The following is a 12,916-nucleotide window of genomic DNA, read 5'->3' on the forward strand; positions in this document are numbered from 1 at the left end:
GCCACCTTCCATGACCCTACAGTTCATGGGACTGGGTCTGGGGCAGTGCCAGAGGCACGCATGGAGGTGTGATTCTAGGTGAGTCCTGCGGAAAAGCTTTGGCCCACCCGCGAGTCACGGACAGAACATGCAGACTCAGGCCTTGGTGACATAAGCTCCGCATTGCTAAAACCGCGTGACCTCGAGGGCTGACTGGCCTGAGACCCCTGGATGGCGCTCTCGGCCACCCCCACCTCCCACCCCAACCTCCTGTGCTTCGGTCAGAATCCACAGCCCGTGCCCGAAGAGCGCTTCCCGCCTCTGGCACCGTAGACCTTCGCTCAGCTCCAGGGAAAAGGGGAGAGGGCAGCTTTCTGCAGTCAGAGGAAGAGTACATTTTCTTTGGCTGCTCTACCCTCTAAAGTAGGGCGGCCAGCTGAAGGAGGACACACTTTTGAGGGGCCCAGAGCTTGTCCAAGCTTCCCCCTGCCCCCTGAAGACTGTGCACTGAGCTGGGCGCAGTTCTTGGGAACTGTTTCCACCCAGATTGCTGGGGGGCGGGGGGGGGGCGTGGGATGCGGGCAGAGCCGAGAGGCTAAGTTTGGGAGAGAGAAAAGTTTCTCCCAGGACTCGACCTTGGCCTCCAGCAATCGCGACAGCTAAAAAGGGGTGTCTCGCTTCGACAATAGATCCCCGCGGACCTTCTGGCACCTGGTTCGCTAGGGCCCGCGAACTCTGCCTCGGGAGACTTATTGAAATCCGGATGCTCAAGCCGGGAGGCGCGCAGTAGCCAGGAGGATGAGAGGCCCGGGTTTGGGCTAGGAAAGCGGCCTTTTAAAACAGATGTCAGGGGGAATGCAGCCCCGAGCCATGAGAAAAAAGTTAAAGGCGAGATGACACGCACTGAATTGGGGCAAACATTGGAAGAGGAGACATAACTGCGTGCTTGAGCACCGGGGTGCGGGGAGCGGGGGACAAAACCCGTATCCAGTGGAAATTAAAATCTTGGGAGTAGGTGGGGGCTGCTGGGAGCCCTTCACCCTCAGTTCCCCTATTAAGGATTCTGAGTCCCCATGCACTCCTGTCCTCTGGCTCCTTCCTTTCTCTCCGCTCGGCCGGTGAGAGGCGGCCGCCGGCGCCCCAGCAGCAGCTAGATGTCAGGCGAAGCCCGGAGCGCGGAGCGCGGGGAAGGGAGGGGAAGGGAGGGGAGGGGAAAGGAGGGGTGGGGCGGGGAGCGCGCGCGGGCTCGACCAGTGCGGGGTGGTGGGCGGGCTGAGCCCGGGGACGGCGCGGGAGGGGGGAGGGAAGGGGGGCAGCTGTGGGCAGGGAGCCGGGCTCGGCCGCCAGCACTAAAGATGGAGAGGCGCCGGGGCCTTGCAGGGGAGGGGGCTCGGCGTTGACGTGGGACGCGGCGGAGGCGCAGCAGCCGGTGGTGATTTGCTAACCTCGCAGCAGAGAGGAGTTGAGGGCGATGAGAGCGGGTACTGCGAACTGCCGGGCGATGCTGTCGCTGCCGCCGTGATACGGAGAGCAACAGTTCCCCAGCAACACCCCTCCCCGACACAGGCACACACCCCCCGACAGGCACGCACACCCACCCCACAGTGCCCGACTCGGCTGCGGTGAGTGAGGGGCCGGGAAGAGGCGCACCGCCCAGCGAGCGCCGCGCGCCGGGGCTCCCCGGGGCTGGAGAGGTCTGGGGGGCGCGCGCTCGCTTCGGCCACTCGGCCGCTGGGCTTGTGCCTTTTTTATTTGGCGTGTTCCCTTCCTGCCGCTGCAGCCGTCGCCGCCACCGGTTGGGGGTCGGCTAGAAGGGGGAGCCCCGGCTGTCAGCCTGGGCGCAGCTGCCTCCCCAGCCCTTCCTCTCCAGGGCACGGTCGGGGTGAGAGGTGGGGGGCGTAGCGGTGTGCGGGGGCTGAGGGCGTAAGCAGAGGGGTCGGGGATCCGGAGGCTTTGTACCGCCAGGGGCTGGCGGAGGAACAGAGCCCGTGGGTGCTCTTATGTATGCGGACCGGTGCGCGGGCGCGAGATAAGGTTGTGGTTTATTTATTTGTGTGTTTATTCGCCGGCCGGCTGGGAAGCTAGAATCGGAGGAGCTGAAGAGTAGATCTGGGGGCGGAGGGGAGCAGGACTGGGACTGCTTACGTTTTGTTTCTCTTTGAAAAAACGTGGTGGGCTTTTTCTTGATTGGACTTGATCCCCCCCCTTTTGCAGGGGAGGGAGGGAAGCTCCAGAGGGTCTCCAGCTCTGCGGGCCCTCCTCGGCTCTCGGCGGGACCGGCGGTGACACCGGAGCTCGCCGTGCGCTCCCGGCCGCTCTCGGTGGGTGCCGGTCTCTGCACCTGATGCGTTCGGGATGCCTTTCCCACCCTGGCGCGCCCGCCGCTAGCTCGCACAGCGCCTCGAACACTCCCGCACGCGCTTGAAATGCGCACGGTCCCGCCGGCCCGCGGACCCACCCGGACGCACGGAGCGCTCCGCACCGACTCGCTCGCCGCCTCCCCGAGACGCTCGCACCGTGCTTGGCCCGGGCGCGCCGGCCGCTGGCGCCGCTGGCCAGAGGCCTGGGACCCAGCCGGTCGCTCACGGGGGGTCACGGCCCTGGGTCGGAGAGGGAGGGCGGGCAGACCCCTTCTCGCCTTTCCTCCCACAACTCGCTGCGGGGCTTTTGTGCTTCCCCTTCGCCGCGGGGCGGGTCCGCCTCCCCTGCCGCTCTCGCCGCGGAGTCCAGCCCGCCCGGACTGTCGCCGTTCCTCCCCGTCTCTTTCGCTTTCCCTCGTCCCTAGCTCAGCTCTCCTTCTTTCAGGAGTCTAGCTCCTCGGGAAAAGTTGCTTCCCCAAGTTTGCTGAAGTCGTCTCCAAGTCTCGGTGGGGGTCGCTGGGAACTGGGGGGAGTGTGAGAGCGCGGTCGATCCCCGGAGCTCGGGCGGGTTATCGCCGGCTCTTCCCCGCGCCGCCCGGCTGGACGCTGCAGCCAGCGCCAGCCGGATCGCGGGCGCCGAGCGGCGGGTGGGGGAGACGGCTGCCCGTGGGCGCCCAGGTTTCCCTCAGGACCCAAAAGGCTTGTTTCAGGGCGCCAAGCTTCCATTCTTTTGGCTGTTCCCTCCTAGTTCTCAGAAACCCCGATGTCTGCGGGAAAGCACGCGGTGGCTCGGCTCGGCTGAATGGTCATCCCACCCTTGACGGCCTCCGTCCCCACCCCGGGGCAGGCAGCAAAAGTGTCTTGACCAGCCGTCCTGTGAATCCTTTCTGCGTGAGCTTGGTGGCTCCTGAACTGATAGAGCTCCTTCTGGGGGTGGAGGCAAGCAAGCAGTGTTCGAAGAGTGAGGGAGAGACCTTGCTGTTCCTTGCTCTCAGTGCATTCACTGCAATATTGGTCGCTGTAAGACAGACACGGGGAGGGTCCTGGGCCTGCGCGGTCTTTCTAACATTCCTTTAAGCGAGGTTTGGAGTCTAGGAGCCCTCTTATTGATCCCGAACAGGCTCTGGGAGAGGCCTTTGTTTCCCAGCCCTGTCTTCCCTTCGTACTGGTTGTAACTCACACCACAGATGCTGGTGCCAATATCACCTCCAGCGCCTCTGAGCCATGTCCAGCATCCCTTGCTGCCCCTGGTCACAGGACTTGCAGACTCCTTGGAGCCTGTGGGACACACGTGGAGTTCACACACCCAGCCCAGCATGAGCACTCCTGGCTGTAGGGGACCATATTTAACTATGGTCTCTCTCCATACCTTAATGACCCATCCTTCTTCGTTTTTTAGATCCTCCTGTCCACCGGGCAGTTGTGGGCAGGAGGGTAGGTACGACACCTTATGTAAGTGTAAGTGTGTGTTTGTAAACACACACACACTTTTTTTTTTTTTTCTGAGACGGAGTTTTGCTCCTGTTGCTCAGGCTGGAGTGCAGTGGCGCAATCTCGGCTCACGGCAACCTCCGCCTCCCGGTTTCAAGTGATTCTCCTGCCTCAGCCTCCTGAATAGCTGGGATTACAGGCGGGTGCCACCGCGCCTGGCTAATTTTGTATTTTTTGTAGAGACGGGGCTTCTCCATGTTGGTCAGGCTGGTCTCGAACTCCCGACCTCAGGTGATCCGCCTGCCTGGGCCTCCCAAAGTGCTGGGATTAGAGGCGTGAGCCACCGCGCCCAGCCCCACACACTCTTTCTGTCTGTCTCTGGCTGGTGTACATACACACAGTTCAGATTTTATATTATACATACAATAACTTTGAGGCTTCCGTGGGTAGAAATGACCCAAGTTAGTGTGTGGGTTGTGTGTGTGTTCCTGTTAGTACCTAGGGATGGGGACAGGGCTTGGGTCTGCCAGTGCTTTGCAGCCCTGAGAACAGTAGAAGGCCAGAGGCCAAGGCTGATGGTGAGAGGATAGCCTTTGCGGAGGAGAGCCCAGTGTCCATAGATTTCTGTGGCCATGGCTACAGGGTCCTGGCCTCCAATGAGTTTGACTCTGCTTCTGGGGCTCCTGTAGTGAGGCAGAGTTTGAAAAAACTGTTTTAAAGATAAGGTTTGACATCCAGGGGGCTGTCGTGAAGCTGACAAGGAAGGGGCTAAAGTCTTGCTAATTTTAAGTAAGTGCACTTCGTCATAATGAATGTTGGCCTTGCCTAGGGAGCCCCTACTCTCAGACACAGAGAAAGCTGAGGACTTATAGGACTTCACTACAATTTTCATTTCACTTCATCTAACAGATGTCATAGAGTAGTGAATTAGGCATCTGCTGTGGCAGAAACTTCTTTTTACTCTCAGCATCCCTGGGCTTGAAAGGCAGATTTGTAGATTTCTAGGAAGCTACTTTAATTAAAATCTCTAAGATCCTCTTGCTAAGGGCTTGGCAACAGGGAGAAGGGGGCATGTTGTAGTGGTTGAATTCTTACTTTTAGGGACACTGATGAATTTGTCTTTTGTTCTCTCATCTCTTTTGCTTCTTCCCCTCTTCTTTCTCCTAGCCTCCTCTATTGGCCCAGGAAGCCCACCCAGCCCCGCCACGCAGAGCCCAGAAGGAAAGAAAGCCTCATGCCTGAGCCGAGGGGAGCACCATGGATCTGACAAAAATGGGCATGATCCAGCTGCAGAACCCTAGCCACCCCACGGGGCTACTGTGCAAGGCCAACCAGATGCGGCTGGCCGGGACTTTGTGCGATGTGGTCATCATGGTGGACAGCCAGGAGTTCCACGCCCACCGGACGGTGCTGGCCTGCACCAGCAAGATGTTTGAGATCCTCTTCCACCGCAATAGTCAACACTATACTTTGGACTTCCTCTCGCCAAAGACCTTCCAGCAGATTCTGGAGTATGCATATACAGCCACGCTGCAAGCCAAGGCGGAGGACCTGGATGACCTGCTGTATGCGGCCGAGATCCTGGAGATCGAGTACCTGGAGGAGCAGTGCCTGAAGATCCTGGAGACCATCCAGGCCTCAGACGACAATGACACGGAGGCCACCATGGCCGATGGCGGGGCCGAGGAAGAAGAGGACCGCAAGGCTCGGTACCTCAAGAACATCTTCATCTCGAAGCATTCCAGCGAGGAGAGTGGGTATGCCAGTGTGGCTGGACAGAGCCTCCCTGGGCCCATGGTGGACCAGAGCCCTTCAGTCTCCACTTCATTTGGTCTTTCAGCCATGAGTCCCACCAAGGCTGCAGTGGACAGTTTGATGACCATAGGACAGTCTCTCCTGCAGGGAACTCTTCAGCCACCTGCAGGGCCCGAGGAGCCAACTCTGGCTGGGGGTGGGCGGCACCCTGGGGTGGCTGAGGTGAAGACGGAGATGATGCAGGTGGATGAGGTGCCCAGCCAGGACAGCCCTGGGGCAGCCGAGTCCAGCATCTCAGGAGGGATGGGGGACAAGGTTGAGGAAAGAGGCAAGGAGGGGCCTGGGACCCCGACTCGAAGCAGTGTCATCACCAGTGCTAGGGAGCTACACTATGGGCGAGAGGAGAGTGCCGAGCAGCTGCCACCCCCAGCTGAGGCTGGCCAGGCCGCCACTGGCCGACCTGAGCACCCAGCACCCCCGCCTGAGAAGCATCTGGGCATCTACTCCGTGTTGCCCAACCACAAGGCTGACGCTGTATTGAGCATGCCGTCTTCCGTGACCTCTGGCCTCCACGTGCAGCCTGCCCTGGCTGTCTCCATGGACTTCAGCACCTATGGGGGGCTGCTGCCCCAGGGCTTCATCCAGAGGGAGCTGTTCAGCAAGCTGGGGGAGCTGGCTGTGGGCATGAAGTCAGAGAGCCGGACCATCGGGGAGCAGTGCAGCGTGTGTGGGGTCGAGCTTCCTGATAACGAGGCTGTGGAGCAGCACAGGTAGGCCCCGCTCCAGCCCCGCACCTGATGTAGGACTTGAGTCCCTCACACCCCTCCTTCACACCCTGGCTGCTCCCAAGTTAGGGGCCTGGCTCCCCTGTCTTGGCAATTTGTGAAAAAACCAGAACACTTCTTCTAAAGTTCTGGGGGGGAGGGGAGCAGATTTTTTAGAGTGTAGTGAGGGGGCCTAGGATCTTTCCAAAAAGCACCAGGGGACACTCATGGGCGCAGCTTCTTAATAGGCCCTTCCCTTTGTTTTTTGCTTTTGGGCCCCTGTTTGTTTTTTCTGCTGTTTGGTCTGTTCTCCTTTGCTTGGAGTGACTGATAAAATGGAGAGAAGGAGAAAAGGAGTGGGATGAGGGTCTCTTGTGCCCTGCATCTGACCATGTTACTAGGTTTCAGGTCCTCGGGTTCCCATGCAGTGGTCCCTGTGAAGACAGGCTGTCCCTTTCTGCAGCTTGGGAGAATGGGAGGGGCTGGAGGCTGCTTAAGCCACAAGAGCAGCTGCAGGTTCCAAACCTTATTCCTGGTGAAAGTTAATCTCCTTGCTCTGTCTCCCTTCTCATTCTCTGATCCTGCACATGCATTTGGGGGGAATTGATTTAAATGCAAGGGGAAAGGATGGGTATAAGAGTCTTGGTCTTGCAGCCTGTGAAGTCTCATTCTTATCCCATCTCTGCTCACACTGAACTAAATGCCGCTTCAGGCTAGCATTGGCTTCCCTCCGGCTTCCGTTTCCTTCTCTATGAAATAACCATTCATTGAGCTCTTATGACATGTTTGGTTCAGTACTAAGCACTTTCCATGAGTTGCATTTTCATTACAGCAGCCCTTTGAGATAGGTAATGTCCTTCTTTTTTTTTTTGGATGGAAGTTTTGCTCTCCTTGCCCAGGCTGGAGTGCAATGGTGTGATCTCTGCTCACCGCAACCTCTGCATCCCGGGTTAAAGTGATTCTCCTGCCTCAGCCTCCCGAGTAGCTCGGATTACAGGCATGCACCACCATACCTGGCTAATTTTGAATTTTTAGTAGAGATGGGGTTTCACCGTATTGGTCAGGCTGGTCTCGAACTCCCGACCTCAGGTGATCGGCCTGCTTCGGCCTCCCAAAGTGCTGGATTACAGGTATGAGCCACCGTGTCCAGCTGGTAATGTCCTTCTTTTACATGGAACAATACTAAGGCTCAGATGTCAAGTCTCTTTTCCAGGGTCACATGGATAGTAAGAGGCAGAGCTGGATTCAAATTTAGGTCCTTACCCCCTGGTACTTTGCTGCCTCTTGGAGTCACTTAGATTTGAAGAGGATCATGTCTATGGAACAGAGGGTTTTGAAGATTTTATTGGAAGTGGAGTAAATAACAGAGGGGATCAGTAGCGAGTTTGTTTTTTTTTCCTTGCTTCTGTCATAAACCATGTGCCCATCATTTTACCCTCTAGTTTCTGGGTCAGATGAATGGAGTCAAGAAATCCAGCTTTCTGTTGTCATTGACGACAGCATTTTGCTGCACACCCTGTGGTCTGCTGTTTTGCTGATCTTGGGTGGATTCTCCACTTCCTCCCCCTTCACCCCCATTCCCCTGTTGCTCGTTCAGGTACGGGGGATGTGAGTGAGAGGGGTTGGGGTGGGGATATCTGGAAGTTGATCTCATCACCCCTAGCCGGAATCTGCTCTGACCCTGCCTCCTCGACAGCTCAGAGGCTTACCTCGTGGAAAGTGCGGCAGAGCTAAACGTAGCCGACTTTTTCCAGTGGGTGCGAAAAATAACCGCCACTAAGGTGTGTCTTCTTGATGCTTGTACTGCTCAGAAATAGACTGAGGTTGTGTTTGTTTTTGCTCAAACTTTCCTAAAGAGGAAACCCGCTCCCCAAAGTTGACCAGATAGATGTATCATCTTTCCGGATGTGAATTATTTCGGCTGTGTGCTATGAGAACTGGGTATGGTGGGAAGTAATTGTTTTTCTGACTCTCATCAGGTCCTGGTTCCTGGTTGCTTTTCTTTACCCGAGAGGGCCACAAAAGATACCACTCTCTTGAGAGTTCCAAGTTCCCCTTCAGCAAGACCCTCATTCCTCTGGGGAGAGAGGGAGAGTTGGCCATGTTATATTCGAAAGAGCCTGGGTATTGGAATTGGCCATATTTAGTGGTGAGAGCCTGTGATACTTATTTAACCTTTCTGGGCCTTCTTTCACTCACAACTTTTTTTTTTTTTTTTTTTTTTTTTGAGATGGAGTCTCGCTCTGTCACCGGGCTGGAGTGCAATGGCGTGATCTCAGCTCACTGCAGTCTCCACCTCCCGGCTTCAAGCGATTCTCCTGCCTCAGCCTCCTGAGTAGCTGGGACTACAGGCGCCTGCCACCCCGCCCAGCTAATTTTTTGTATTTTTAGTAGAGACAGGGTTTCACCATGTTGGCCAGAATGGTCTCGATCTCTTGACCTTGCGATCCACCCACCTCGGCCTCCCAAAGTGCTGGGATTACAGCTGTGAGCCACCCCGCCCGGCCTTCACTCACTTCTTAAAATGGAGATGGTCAACAGGGTTGGTGCTGAATTAATGAAGTAAGATCCAGAAATCACTAGAGCTGTGATGGGCACATAGTCACCGCAGCGGTGAAGAACTGACCATCTGTCCCTTGTGTTGTTTAGGCCTCATCTCTGCATGGTCCTCATTGGCTCTGAGTTCTAGTGTGTAGTGTCCACAGTGCTACCCTCCATGGGGGTTGTGTTGACTGTGAGGTGGTGCAGAGAATGTCCCTGTCCTTGTGAGCATATGACAGCAAGACACTGGCCCTGGAATCCTCCGTGTCACATGTGGGCTGCTGACAGGAAGAATGTGCTTTTGTTGTTGTTGTTGTTGTTGAGGCAGAGTCTTACTCTGTCGCCCAGGCTGGAGTGCAGTGGCATGATCTTGGCTCACTGCAACCTCTACTTCCCGGGTTCAAGTGATTCTCCTGCCTCAGCCTCCTGAGCAGCTGGGACTACAGATGTGTACCACCATGCCCGACTAATTTTTGTATTTTTAGTAGAGATGGGGTTTCACCATGTTGGTCAGGCTGGCCTGGAACTCCTGGCCTTAAGTGATCCACCTGCCTCGGCCTCCCATAGTGCTGGGATTACAGGTGTGTGCCACCCTGCTGGGCCGAGAATGTGCTTTTGACTGAGGGTGGAAAGTCAGCAGCTGCAGCCCAAGAAGTTAGAGCCAGGGGCAGTGCCTTTGATGGGAAGCTTGGGGGTCTAAAGAAATCAGAAAGGGGAGAAAATAATCCTGCGTGTGCTCAGCCCTCACTCAGATCAACAGCCCCTCGGGTCCCAGCTAGATGTACTTTGTAGAAGGCTTTTTTTCTCCCCCTCACCCTCAAAACTCCAGGATTAATGTGCCATTCCCTTTTTTCTACTGTTCTCTGTCTCCCCCCAACCCATCAGCGGTCTGAGAAATGCTATGATGGAAAAAAAAAAAACAACAGCCCTGTAACCAGTACAAACAAAAAGCCAAGACAAAAAAAAAAAAAAAAAAAAAAAATCAGAAGGGGAGATTTTGAGGCCAGGAAGCCGTGGCATTCACTGGAAATATATCAGTGATAAAATAACAGGCTACAGGGTTTATTTTATTTTATTTTTAAGTCAATAGGCCTGAGTGTTGGTAAAGACTAGATACCCAGCAATCCTTCTTGCATTTCTTCTTGGGGTGGGGGGCAGAAGGGAATGGAGAGGAAATGAAGGCGGATTGCTGGTAAGTGAGGCAGGAAGGCAGGGAGTTTATTATGGAATGTCATCGGTAAGTTTCCCCATGATTTGATCCCAAGCTGGTGTGGAGTGAAGGGTAAGCTGTTGGCTCAACAGATAGTGAGAATCAAACTTTGTGGAGTTGTAGATCCCATTTCCTGCAGTGGACAGCAAGATGTACAAGCCGTCCACTGCAGGAATGACGTGCTGTAAAAGGGATGCAGTGTCAAGTGTAGTCATGGATGGGTGGGAAGACCAGACAAAGGCACCACACAGGTAAATCCAATGGGACTGACTTACCTAAACGAACCAGAAGGAAGTCAGAACAGTGGGAAGATCTGATAGATAAGCAGTATTCTGCAGGCAGATGAAGGAGCAAGCTTTGGGCCCCCAAATCTTCACCAGTGCATCCACATTACAGAGGATAATGCCTGAGGGAGGGGAAGATCATCTCAGGATTCTGGAACACTGGGCCCTCCCTTTCTTATTCCAAAACGCTGGAGCAGTTCTGCATGTAGGCTTCTCTGGAAATGGTCTAGGAACCAGCTCATCCAGGCCAGGTGCACCTGATCATTCTCAGAGTTACGTACGTATGCGATAAGATTGCAGGGAACAGTATAGTTGACTTAAGTGTGAACACAGTCCTCATTTATAGTCCCTAGTCTCCCATGGCTCATACAGCTTGGTCTTTATGTGTTTCTGAATTTAGTGCTGCAGAGGCACAATGGGGTCTGGTTTCTGGATCTTATACAGACAAGCACTTAGGTCACCTGCAGTGGATGTCCTGCACAGACACCGTCGCAACTCTTGCCTGGCTCCTTTTTTTTTTTTGGAGATGGAGTCTCACTCTGTCTCCCAGGCTGGAGTGCAGTGGCGCAATCTCAGCTCACTGCAAGCTCTGCCTCCCAGGTTCACGCCATTCTCCTGCCTCAGCCTCCCGAGTAGCTGGGACTACAGGCACCCGCCACCACGCCCGGCTAATTTTTTGTATTTTTAGTAGAGACGGGGTTTCACCGTGTTAGCCAGTATGGTCTCGATCTCCTGAACTCGTGATCCACCTGCCTCGGCCTCCCAAAGTGCTGGGATTACAGGCGTGAGCCACCACGCCCGGCCTCTTGCCTGGTTCTTGAAGGGATTCTCAGGAACCACAGGGAATGTCTGAGCCAGCTTTCTGGATCCGTGTGTACAGCCCTTCCCAGAGGCTTTGTGGAGCCAGCTGTACGGTGCATGAGCTTTGTGGCTAAGATATCAGAGTTCTGCCTGGCCCTTGGCCTTGGTCTCTCTCAGATGGTCAGCTGCTCTGTTTTTAGTGGTTGATCATGTAGAAGGCCAACAGGTGTTGACCTTGGTTTAGGCTACTTTTGGGATTTTTGAGGTTTCCTGAGACTCTTGGTTTTCTTTCATCATCCCGTCCAGAACCTCTGATGTCAAACTAAATTCTGTTTGGAAAAGGGTATGCTGTAGAATAATGATAGCAACAGCAATAATATTAATAATACCTTTTATCGGTTGCAGCATTTTCTTCTTTGCAAAGCACCTCTAATGACTTTATCTCTCTTGCCCTCACAGCCTTCCTTGAGGGGGTACAGGTCCATAATCCCATATCTGTGGTAATGAAGTCTGAAAAGCTCTGAAAACTAAAAAGTTTGCAGTAAACTCATTGAGTGGCAAAACCTGATCTGAACTGATGTGAGGCTATATTTATCCTGCTTAGTTTGAATATTCATATGTTTTGCTGCAAAAATATTAATGTGTTTGATTACAGAGTGCTGCCCTAGACTCTGCTGGGGCTGTTAAACACGATTGGTGTCAGAGTACCTTTCTGAAGTCTGAACAGTTTTGGTCGTTGAAGCACCTGAAGGTTTTGGATAAGGGATTATGAACGATTATCATTCTCTATTGACAAATGAGGAAATGAGATTTGGAGCAAGTAAGTGACTTCCCATGGTCACACAGCTATAAATGGGTAGAACCAGGCACTCAGCTTGCCTTCTAATTCACAGTCCTGGGCGCTCTGCACCAGGCCATATAAGAACATGAGCATTGCTCTTCTGGGTCAAATCCATCTGACCTAGTCTTTGGTTGCCATCGCCATGCCTAAGATACCACCATTGGAGGCTACAGCCATCTTCCTTGACGTCAATCCTAAAGGTCAGGTGTATACCAGCTTCTCTTAGTAGCTATTTATGGCTGCCTTGTCATTCACAGATTTGCCAAAATCCTTTTTGAATCCATTTCCATTTCCAGGAAATATCCTTTTTAGGGGTGATGAATGACAAGTTTATAATCTCCTGGCCTCCTGGAAATCTGGTCTTTTGGAGAGAGGTTGTTGGTTGTGAAGATAGGAAGATGGCAGAAGGCTTTGTAGTGGTGAGGCCAGGTCTAGACCCAGCTCTGCGTTTTTCAGCTCTGTCACCATTGACATCGTTTTTTTCATCGTGAGCCTTAACTTCTTCATTTTTAAAACTAGGCACTTCAGTGAGCTCTTTCTGGATTGTTGCACTCTTTAAAAAATTATTTTATTCTTTGTGTACCCACTTATATCTTCATGAAGTCCTTTTGGTTAATTGAATTTTGCTGTTTTGGAATCTGGATTGGCAGTTCAGCCAGCTAAGTAGGGGGGTCAGTTTGATTTGATTCTGTGTGTTGTGACTTTTTTTTTTTTAAATACTTTAACCTGCTTAGGGTTACTGAGCCATCTGGGATCTAGACTGAACTCTTGGAACTTTTGAAGATGATTTCCTTTATTTTATTTTCAATGGAGGAAAGTTGCCCACTCTTTCATCTCAGTGAGAAGTCCCATTTTAATTTGCCGTCACTATTGGATGGAGCTGCTAATTGCTGGGAGGGAGAAAGCTATAGTTTAGCAACACGTTTTCCTCCTGCTCGTTCTAGGAAAAC

The 12,916-nt window shown here is 53.7% G+C and overlaps 1 protein-coding gene across 4 annotated transcripts in view; it reads left to right on the forward strand.

The window, feature by feature from the left end:
* The first annotated feature begins 1,279 nt into the window (after positions 1-1,279).
* The window catches only part of ZBTB16 (zinc finger and BTB domain containing 16), a 195,428-nt gene continuing 183,791 nt past the window's right edge, over positions 1,280-12,916 (forward strand). Inside the window, exons 1-2 of one of the 4 annotated variants that reach the window (XM_003805486.5) lie at positions 1,280-1,601; positions 4,938-6,295. In XM_003805486.5, coding sequence (XP_003805534.1) covers positions 5,028-6,295 — 1,268 coding nt within the window. In that variant the 5' untranslated portion in view covers positions 1,280-1,601; positions 4,938-5,027. Of the gene's footprint in view, positions 1,862-1,939; positions 2,014-2,163; positions 2,301-4,937; positions 6,296-12,916 lie in introns of those variants that run through there. The other 3 variants (XM_034933740.4, XM_034933742.3, XM_034933741.3) reach the window with 3 other exon arrangements.

The sequence above is a fragment of the Pan paniscus genome, chromosome 9 (genome assembly GCF_029289425.2).
Source record: "Pan paniscus chromosome 9, NHGRI_mPanPan1-v2.0_pri, whole genome shotgun sequence".
Classification (NCBI taxonomy): Eukaryota; Metazoa; Chordata; class Mammalia; order Primates; family Hominidae; genus Pan; species Pan paniscus.